The 11,712-nt window shown below is 31.8% G+C and overlaps 1 protein-coding gene across 1 annotated transcript; it reads right to left on the bottom strand.

Annotated features, from left to right (window-relative positions):
- Nucleotides 1-1,465: 1,465 nt before the first annotated feature.
- On the bottom strand, nucleotides 1,466-8,165 carry LOC130725180 (replication protein A 70 kDa DNA-binding subunit C-like). The gene is made up of 5 exons (XM_057576432.1): nucleotides 8,016-8,165; nucleotides 7,666-7,933; nucleotides 7,452-7,548; nucleotides 7,246-7,367; nucleotides 1,466-1,533 (listed from the first exon to the last, which is right to left on the bottom strand). The coding sequence occupies exons 1-5, from the start codon at nucleotides 8,163-8,165 to the stop codon at nucleotides 1,466-1,468; spliced, it is 705 nt and encodes a 234-aa protein (XP_057432415.1).
- Between the last annotated feature and the right edge of the window lie 3,547 nt (nucleotides 8,166-11,712).

The raw sequence follows: 11,712 nt of genomic DNA on the forward strand, positions 1-11,712 counted from the left end.
TTCATAAAAGGTTGATTAATCTTATATCTAAATTAACTTTTGAAGCAAAGTTTATTGTCGAGATAAGTGTTTATGAAGTTGGGTCAAACCCAAATTATAAGAACATTACTACATTTTAATGGATATGGAATGAAATGCAATAGAGTAAAATTATTTTATATTATTATATTAGTGTTTTTTGCCGTGCGCTGCACGGCGAAAATTCATTTTATAATTCAGACATCAATTAATATTTTGATTATGAAAAAGTTGAGATATTATGAATGAAAACAATCATAAGAATGAAGAAATTATTAAAATATAAATTGTGAAACTCAAGTATAGTGTTTTGTACAAATACACTCGTTTAACAAATATAAAGATTTTAAAAAAATAAATGAATCAATTGGTAAAAACTTCATTTACACACATGGGAGGTACAAAAAAATTATACTTCCTAAGATGAAAACTACCTGTTGCACGCGAAGTTTACTACAATGTTAATTATATCAGTCAATTCATTACTTATAAACTAAACAAAAAAATTTGAAAAAAATTCAATCATAATAAGGATGAAGACTTTAAAAAACTTAGATTTACACCGTTGAAGAAAAATATTTCAACTCATCGTTGCAGGGGAGTTCTACAATTGTATTTGATAATTGTAATAGATTACTAATAGATATTTGTAATTGAGAACCATAGATAGATTACTAAAAAAGAGATGAAAACATGTAGCAAAGACCCTGTACGGCTAATTTCATTGAAAGAGATTAATGTATAGACGACACTAATTACATTGGTTCTTTTATGATGCATCAGAAAATGATTACATTGATTGGTTCTTAAAGAAATGGTTAAATTTAAATGATCCCAGCTTTTCAATGTCAAAAAAAGAAAAAAAAAATTCAACATTGGGAGATCTACTTCCTGTCATTTAATAACTACTCTAAACTGAATATTAATTTCAAATACTTAAAGTCTTTCCAACATTTTTCATGAAAGTCCATTGTCTTGAAGTCATTATATGGTTCATCAAGGCACATAACTGCTTATTGTTTAAGCATTCATTATTGTAGCAAACCTAAAAAAACAATGAAAAGAAGCATGGATATAAAGCATTGGGAAAAATACATCTTTGGATAGTTCTCCAAATATTTGACAATTAAATCAAAATTAAAAGATACATGCCCTCACTGGTTAATCTTTCATTTAAACAATGGTTAACATAGTTATACTCTTATCCATAACCTGGGGTTGCAGAGCAATTGACCAATCAACATGAACTGAATACGTGGAAAGACATACATGAGATCAATTATATAAGACAATTTGCAAGCCATATTAAACCACAAATTCTTTTAATTCTTCCATGTCATATTTTGACTATTAGAGTTTGAATTAATCAGCAATAAGGCTAGGGAAATGAATATATTTGAGTTTGAATTACAGAAGCATTGTGCATGTTATGAGTCCTTACAAAAGTTCATAGAGGCTCTAGAAAATCTAACTCTATTTGATTCTGAACAACATATAACTGAGTAAGCAAAGATCCTGCATAAAAAAATTATAATCAGGGATACTATAAATCAAAATAAATAAATGGCATTTCTCAAGATTTCAAAAGCCATCGGAGGTTATATTGCTGGAAGATACGATTGTTCCATGTATATAAAGGTGGACTTAAATTTTTCAATATAAACCATGTTATTGAAGGATTTACTAACATTGGTATGTGAATAAAATGAGATGAATCAAAGAGATGAAATCAAGGATTCATCAACATTCATGATATGCCACACAGTGCTTGATCTGCTCAGATGAAGATAAAGCAATGTTTTTATAAGAGAGGAGAGAATTTGAATTTAAAGTATAAAAGAAAAATAACTTGTTATAAATTGGGAAGCATTTATAAAGGTCAAACTTCATCAGGTAAACAAAAAATAAGTCATGCAGTGTGATGAAGTATTACAAAATGTAAAGAACTAAGAAGAACCATTTTATAAAGCAAATGAATTGGCAAAACTATTACTCATCTAAAGCCCCAATCATGATAATTAAGAAACTAATCATGTATTGTACTGCAATGGGTATCCAAACCAGAACAAAACATGGAAAAAATTCTAGATAAATCTAGCCAGGACATCTCCCAATACATAATTTCAGCTCATCCAAAACCCCTTGAAATTCTTCCACATGAAAAGAAAAAATATGTAGGAATATAACAAAGTAAAATCAATGGCAAAAAGAACACTCATGTTAAACTCATCCTTATGCATCGCTTGTCTTCCAGATTAGATCTTTATTGGCTAAGGATTGGGAGGCCCTTTGTGTTCATGTTCATCGTGAAGCAAATCAAGTTGTAGATTGGCTTGCAAATGCAGCTCATACTCTAGATGTGGGATTACACTGTTTTGAGTCCCCCCCCGCCAGGCTGTTCCCACCTCCTGTTGTTTGATCAAACCGAAGCTTCCTTCCCGTGCTCTATCTTAGTGTAGTTTCTCTTTCCTGGGCTAGAACCCTCCATGTAACAAAAAAAAACAGGGTTTAGATATGTAGGCAACACCTACTTTATTCTTAATTAGTCTTCAATTCTTTAAATTTATTATATTACTTTTATGTTAATGGGTTGATGGTGCTAAAGTCTTGCTAAATTGAACTTGAATCATTCAATAGGATAAAGATATGTACTTTACCGACTTCACTCCATTTATAATGACTCACTAAATTGAACTTCATGGAGGATAGTGAAGACAATTACATGTAATTCATCGTCGAAGTTATATTAAAACCTAACACTTTCATTATTTTTTAGTCTAACCTTAACCTTAACTCCGAGAATTTAAATAACAAAAAAAAAAACATAATGGATAAATTAATTATACATTGGATCCATATTATGACATTACAATGGCACTTCCTACGTATGCCTTTTGAAGAAAAAAAATAAGACATGTCTCTAATATTCACAGTATATTCAATCAATCATACTCGCCCGTGCAACGCGCGGGTCTTAGTCTAGTTGTAATTAAGCTCGTCTGCAACAAATTGATTTTCAAACCGAAAAGTTTCACAAAAAGAGGGATAAGGCAGGCTAGGCCATTCTTTAAGGGACCTTCCCTTAGTTTACAACAACTTCTCTACTTCAATCAAACATAAATTCATCAAATCCTCATCATTGATTTGGAGTTCTACAACAAAAGAAAAAAGGAACATAGATTAATTACATTTCAAAAAATAAGAGAAAAACAGAATTATAATCACAAATAAATAATCCAAATTATGCATATTCTAAAGCTTTATTCTAGCCACCGAAAATATAAAATGATAGAGAGATTGAAATCTAAAATGGCTAAATCTATGGAATATACCAAGATGAGTTTAGAGAAATCCCCACCTACGGTAATGGAAACTAAATGGAAAATGAATTCTGGGCTTTAGTGATTGGAAAAAAAACATAAAAGGAGATTTATATATAACCTCAATAATGGACACAGGTAGCAATCATTTTTGATAGTTTCCTTCAATTGATTATAAAAAACTATCCATCTTTCACTTGATAGCCTACGAATGGCGAAATTCTTATAAGCTCAAGGTGAAATAAAATACTTAAAGTTAGAACCGTGATGCAATTTATTCAGCGAAATACCTAGCATTTTAAGCAATTTTCTTCGTTGATTAATAATTCCGTCACTTAAAATTCTCCATGTTTTATCCCATACTTCTCTTGGCTTGCTTATAGCCTTGGATGATATCAAGGTAGCAAACAATTCCCTCAAATAAGTTCCTCAGAGAAGTGTTTTGTGTTCAAACTTGATCAGCATTGCTGCCACGGCGGTGCTACCTTCCCAATTATTTCTTGTAGTTTAATTAGGTGGAAGACTCTCTTCTAGACATAAAACCAACTCCAAGCTGAAGAGAATTGTCTTGATCAGCATTTGATCTTTGTGAAGCTATGCACAGTGGAAGGCATGCGTAGAAAGATCTGAGCCAGTCCAAACTATTTCATTGTGCCTCTTCCTCTCATTATTCAGGACACAACAATGGAAAAAGAATTAATAATCAATAGAAAATTCAATAGTTTTTATGCTAAAAGATGAACCGAGAAAATATATATGTATTCTTACCCTCAACTGTTGCATAGCTTGAGGACAACCTCGCAAGAAGTAAATAGCTAGGGCTATGGAAACTGATGAAGTTTCATGGTCAGCAAAGAGCAAGCTGAGAACCATATACGGGTAGAGAGATCGCTGCTGCCCAGAAAAAAAATGTCAATAAAAAATCCAAAGGAAAAGGGATGCACACAAATAAACTGAAAAGAAAAAAACAATTGAATATAGAGAACAAAAAGTGAAGCAGAAAGAGGAGAGGATAGCACATACAGGGGGAGAGATCGTTGCAGCACCAGTTTTTATAGGTTGAATTGATTCTTTTGGGCAAAGAGGGAGGTACTGCGCCGTGTTGAAAATCTGGATTAGGGCGCCTTTGGTGATGCATGGTGAAGCTTCAGAGAACCATTGCAATAGAGAGATTGACATGAGTTGTGAGGAGACGCGCATCTGAATAGGAGAGTGAGAGGCGAAGAATATAGGTATTAGAACCAAACAACACAGCTACTTATATAGAACAATTTCAGGGGTGGAAACCTTTGGATATGAAATAAGAATAAGAATATAGAACAACAGAAAAGGGGGGATGAACAATCATAATTGGGCACAAATAGAGAAGAAAAAAACCAAGTTTCGAAATCCATTAATGGGGCGTAGTATGAATCCATTAAGGAGGGATGAACAATCAGCATGATGCCCGACCAGAGAAAAAAAAAAATCCAAGCTTCAAAATCCATCAAAGGGATAGAGAATGAATGCGGCTGCATCATCAAGGTGGAATGAAAAATTTGGTATATTTCAAGAGCAATATACATTAGGGTTCAAATATCAAAAAATTAAAAACAAAGACGTGAAGAGAACAAATAAAGGCTGATAATTATATAGGGAATATATTGGAAAGAGAACATAAAAGATGTAAATGGTATTGGAAATTTGGATAGTGAATCAATACTTCAAACCAATGGGGCTTATATAGAAAAAAAATCAGGACACAAAACCTTTGGATTACCTATATAATTAGAGTTCCAAAAAAAAGAAACAAAGTAAATTTTAATAAGAATTTCGATTTTACCGAATCCATAAAGAGGAAAGAAAAAAAAAATCTTGAAAAGAGCAAATGAAAAAAGGAAAGAGGTGGAAATTAAAAGAATTGAGGGAGAAAAATAAATAAAGGATTCGAGTTTCAAAAAAATCAAAGAAAAATTTAATAACAATTTGAAAAGAACCGTATCCATGAATCGAGTTCCAAAAAATTAAGTTATTAACAAAGGAAATTTGCTGGAACAAAGGAAATTTTAATAAGAATTTCAATCAGCCTATAAAAGGGGATTAATAAATATGATTGGAGAGAATAGGAAAGTGTGGGAAATAATGCATGGAAAAAGGGAATCATTAAAACTAATGAAGAAAAAATAAAAGGAAGGAGAGAGAGAATAAAATAATATTATTTGAGAGAGGAGGGGGCCCATCTGAAGTGAAAGAGAATAAAATATTATTATTTTAGAGAAAGGGCCCCATCAGAATGAAGAAAGAGAGAATAAAAAGTAATAAAATAATACATGAGGGTTGGTCATACATGGATTAATCTTTGCAATCACCAATCAAATATTAATACTCATTTAAGCGGATTATGAATATCGAGAATCCATACGTGGAAAGTGATAAATGGGTTGGTAAAATTTAATCTTCCAATGATATGCTAATAGTGTATTTTGGAAAAAAAAATGTATTAACTACGGTGGACCAAATGGCTTAAGAATGTAAATACCAATGAACAGTAGTTTATGTAGAAACAACTAATTTTAGTCATCAATTTAGAACCAGATATCTAGAATTTAAAATATTGAATATGAGTCAACCATGAAATATGGAAAATTAATGGCATTAAAATTCTTTTCAAGACTACTAATTAATATAAACACGTGAACAATGATGATTAGATTTTTGAATTTCACCTAATTTCATTGGTCAGACTAGAAGGCTATAATTTTTGTTAAATTATCAAGAAAGAAAAGTAGATAGTTATATTTCAAATGGAAATGGGTAGAATTCAATTTGGCTATAAATACGTTTAATAAATAGATAGTAATACAATTTGTTAGTGGATTGAAATTTGAATTAGTAATTAAGGCAAGATATATTGATTAAAAAAATCAAAGTAAAATAAATTAGGTGAGATATTCTATATAGTTCATCTTTTTATTTTTCTTCTCTTCTTATCTCTCACTTGGTGTGATCAGTGTGATAAGAGTGTGAAAGGAAAGAATATTTATTTGAATTTCAACGCTTCATTCATATTAGAACTCTTATGTCCTAACTGATTTTTTCTCGGACAAATCTAAGTTATGTACTCATACATAATTCTAGCTGTTAAAGTCCAAGCAAGAAGATGATGAAAAAAATCAAGAAAAGCTGAATCCAGTCTGCATTATACTGTTACAATGTTATTTGGTTTAAGAAAAAAAAAATCACATTTTCTCAAAAATCAAAGTGAGTATATCCTTGCCCAGAAAACTACTTATAAAGTTACAAACTGTACTAATAACCAGGTCATTTCCAGCTTTGCCTTCAAATTTTTAAACTTAAACAAAACTTAAGCATCTATGGGGTGCCATCATCGGATCTCTTTCTATATCTCCTCCAATATAACACGTAAAAATTAAGAAACACAGTAAAAAATTAGCTACTTACAATTTGACACTCTAAGAGTATGTTACACTACATGCATGTTACCATCAATAGATCACAATAGATATTATTAGAAAGGGTTACCATTTTAGAATCACCATGAAACTCCATACAGTTTAATTGGCAATTCCCACAAAAACAGTTTAACCACACAGAGGTCCTTGCTACCATTCGTGCAATCCCTGCAAATTCGAAGCAGCCAGGTCCCAAATCATAATAGATTAACCAACTGCTGGTGTATATGAAGATAATATGGAACTTGAAAAGAAAGGAAAATGGGATCCATACCTTCACAGTCTTCCCAAATCATAATAAATTTTTCGAATAGTTCCTTTCCTCAATTCAGCCATAACAATCCTATAATCATTCACAAAAGCTAATAAACATGATATTTTCCAAATAAAAGGGTTAATTTTTTTTTTTTAAAAGGACAACAGGTTCAATGAATTTAACATGGACAGAAGAATACCTTTAAAAGGCTTAATCTTTGCAAACTGGACTACAACAACAGCATTGGTCATGTCTCCAGAAGCCAACTGAACAACGATTTCGTCGACATATTTACCAAAAAAGGCAGCTTCAATACGTACTCTGCAGTAAACAATAGGAAATAGATTAAAATAAAACCACATAAGAATAAATGTGGAGATAAGCTCAGTTTAAGATTACACATACCCTTCCTGTTCGATTTCTATAGTGATCCTCTTCTGCATTTTACCATGTTTTTCAAATTGTTGCTCTCCCGAAGATCTAGTCAATATACCTATTACGTCTGCACCCAAAAGAAAACATTTAAGAGGCGAGCAACATAATAAAAATTAATATTAACACAAATTATAAAATCTAACTAAAATAGTACTACTAAATTAAAATAAAGTTAATCAAATACCTATAAGGAATGAGGTATCAGGTTCTTTGAATACTACATCCGACAAAGACATGAAAGAGAATGGGTTTCCGGGGATAGAGGTGGAGGACATGAGCCTGACACTGGAATGCATGTGGAAATTGATCTTGTATGGATGAGAGGTTGTCCTGAATTCGCCTCCATTCTCACAAACACCAAAGAAAGATATTTGATAAACACGACCCTCACTCAACTGGTTTTGGAAACGATAGACCAATGTTCGTCTGATAGATGCATGGATTTTACAGCCCTTGAAAAAATAGCAAAAGAACAAAATATCAAAAAATGTAAAAGCAGCGATGTAAATAGAAAAAATCATACGAAAAAGATACCTTCGAGTCCATCAAAACCATTTCCAAAGATGAAGGAAGCTTAGACCCTGAGTAGCTAGGAGTTAACCACAAACGAATGACCTTCACAACAACAGCCCAAGTTTCCTTAGAGACATCAATTTTGGAAACATCATCAATTTTGGGAGCCATAGGATAGATGAAACAGAAAATCTTAGAGTTCAAGATAAAGCCGATGCAAACTTGAGTTGTGAACCTAAACTACAAACCAAAGGGGCTTATATAGAAAAAAAATAGGCACATAACCTTTGGATTATCAATATTATTAGAGTTCCAAAAAGCTTTAATAAAAAAGAATATATTGAAAATAACAAATAATTAACGTGAAAAGGTAAAAATTATACGAAAAATCAAATAAACAATAAATAATTGATATTTTCGAAACAATTGAAACTTAATAATACTCGGCTAGAAATATGAATAAAAAAACAGAAATTTAAACATCTTCAATAAAAAAGGATATTTTGAAAATTTAAATGAGATAGGAACGAAATATTTGAAACTTAATAATATTCTTTATAAAAATCTGAATAAAAAAAACAGAAATTTAAACATCAACCTTAACAAAGGATATTTTGAAAATAACAAATAATTAAAGAGGTGAGGGCAAATGAACAATAAACATAATACTCTTCTAGAAAACAAAATATAAAAATAGAATTAAAAACATCAATACATATAAAAACAGAAATTTAAACATCAACACAACACATCATCTTTATTATGTTGAATATGGGTAGAAGAGAATAGGGAAGTGTGGGGAATAATACATGGGGAAAAGAGATCATAAAAACAAATGAAGGAAGAAATTAAATAGATTGAGAAAGGGAATAAAATAATATTTTTTTAGAGCAAAGCGGGCCCATTAGTAGACATAGGGAATAAAATAATATTATTTGAGAGATAGGGGCCCATATTAAGGAAGATAGAGAGAATAAAATAGAATAATATAATAGGAGAAGGGATATGTGTAAGCTTGTGATTGGAGGATATAGGGTAGACATGCTCTCCTTGCAGAAAAATTCTTGGAGAGTTAGTGTTTTAATATAAGTATAGATTTTATTTTGCCATTTTTATTCGATTATTCTTTTTATACCCCATGAGTGCCAATTGCAAGGGTTTAAAATGGTTGTTTGAACCTCATGTCAAAAGTTTGATTCGTAAAAGCTAATGTTTTGAAAATCGAACCGGCCGGTAGAACCGGTTCAATTGGGAACCAGATTTAAAACGGTTCGGTTAGCATATTAAACAAGGGGACTTCCGAACCGGATATTAGGTCGTTGAACCGATAATGAACTGGTAAAACCGGACAAAACTGACTGGTTTACGGTTTGGGAGAAAAATGAAAAAATGAAGCTGCATCCGGCTGGATTCGAAGTCACGACGTGGAAGGTGCAAAAAGAGGCATGTACCACTACTCCATGGCAGTTTTATGGCAGGTTATGGTATAAAACTGCAAACTGTTTAATTTATTTATAATTGACGCACGTATCCCACTTGTTTCCATATTCCAAGCACATCAACGTAACCGCCTGTTCTTTTGAAACTACATCACGAGCAACAAGATATATCATGTTCTTAACAAAATACACATATCTATATATAATATAAAGCAAAATCACTCCAAGAATTATTTTGCCATGTGTCAACACCACAACGATTCTGCTACGAGAGTGAATTTAGGATATTTCAAGCCACGTGTCATTCTCTTACGAAACGGTTATCATTCCTATCCACTAAGTTCCCACCCACTTCAAAGATAACTTCTGACCCATTAAAAAAAAACTTCTACTCTAACTTCTCACCCACTCTCATCAAAGATCACATATCTCTTACTTTGGTTTATTGATGTGGTAAATATTGAACGATCAAACTATCATTTCCTACACCCCACTAACTTCTATGCTTTAAATTTGTTTTCCACAACACACATTTCTATAAATTTCGATATTTTTGCCACTTAATTTCATATAAGATCACATCTCGATCTCATGAACATAATTTTAAAATATATAAGTTAATAGGGAAATATACCCTAACTTTAACAAATATTTTTTTTAATATTGAAAACATGGTATATTGATATTACAGATTTTAATAGCTAGAAGTGTTGTTACCATAGACACTTTTTTTAATACTTAAAGTGTAGAACCCTTTTATTAGATTTTTTTCCTTCTAACCTCATTATTACCATAGACAGTGTAGAAACAGATTTAATTTAACCACCGACTCATTTTTTTTTTTCTTTTACTAGTCTCTACCACGTAATAAAAGGTTCATGGTATGAGCCCACCATGTTAAAAAAAAAAAACTAAACCTCCCACCATGTTAAAGGAAATAACCACCTACTCATGTAACTTCCACCATGTCTTTCTCCTTTGAAAACCGCCCACGATGTATAAGCTCCCCATCATGTTCCAAAAACTTCTTTTCAACCGTGAAAAAAATAACTACCTTCAATGACACTTCTTCTATAAATTCCTCATGTGTCTTCACAATCCATCCATCACAACTCCATCTAAAAATTATCATGGCTCTTAGTCTTACTGTTGACGATTTCCCTTCCATATCAAAGGAAAAGGATGTGTGGAGGGTTATTGTGAAGGTGGTGCGGAAGTGGTTGATTCCAAGTTTCGATCGTACAACCTAACTCAATGGAGTTGATTTTAATAGATGCAAAGGTTCGAATTTTGTGTTGTTTTAAAATTGATATATCTATTCCACTCGACGTTGGTTTAAATTTTCTAAGTCTATCACGCTCACTTACCTGTTTTCAGTCTACAGGGTGACAAGATCCATGGCACAGTGCGAAGGACTCATGTTTATAAGTTTAATCCTTTGTTGGTTGAGGGCCGAGTATACATGCTATCATATTTCACTGTTGGTGATAATGCTCTTTATTTTCGTACAACGTCTCATCCTCACAAGATAATCTTTGAGCTTGATTCGGTTGTCCAAACCCAAACTGACGTTTCTATCACTAAGATTCCCTATTCATTTGTTTATGTTTCTGATATCATGTTCACTGATCCAGATCAAATACTATTAGTCGGTGAGATTTCTAACTAAAATTGTATACATCTGTAAAATTATTTGTGATCTACTATATTTTGTTTGTCTTGCAGATGTGATAAGGATCCTCTCCGACCATGGCGCCGTGCAGGAATTCGAAAAAAATCATCAAGTGCGAAAGAGGATTACCACAAATATTGAACAAGAAGGGTAATTATTAGTATTTTTAACAAAAAAAAAACGCAAAATCTATTGAAATTTTGAATCCATGTCCCAATTATTGTGAATAATAATTTAATCATAAGTCCGTTGAAAACAGAGTGAGGGTTGAGTCTGCATTTTATGGAAGCTACGTTCAGGAGTTACTCTCTGCTTTATTTTCACGCGATCTGACCAATACTTTCTATTTCATCTTGATAAAAATCTATAGTAAGTATTATGTCTTAAACTTTTGTTACTAGCTGCAAAAACGTCTAAAGAGATAACCTTTTCATATTATAGATTGGTTTTTATCGACATACTATCTTGAATAACCAACACACATTTTCAACAAAATAACCACCCCACTAACCCCACAATTTAATATTATATATGATTTTTTTTATAAATAGTTAATTTTTTATCAAAATAAATATTATATTTTAATTTTGATAATAATAACCACCCC

Source organism: Lotus japonicus, chromosome 6 (assembly GCF_012489685.1).
Source record: "Lotus japonicus ecotype B-129 chromosome 6, LjGifu_v1.2".
Taxonomy (NCBI): domain Eukaryota; kingdom Viridiplantae; phylum Streptophyta; class Magnoliopsida; order Fabales; family Fabaceae; genus Lotus; species Lotus japonicus.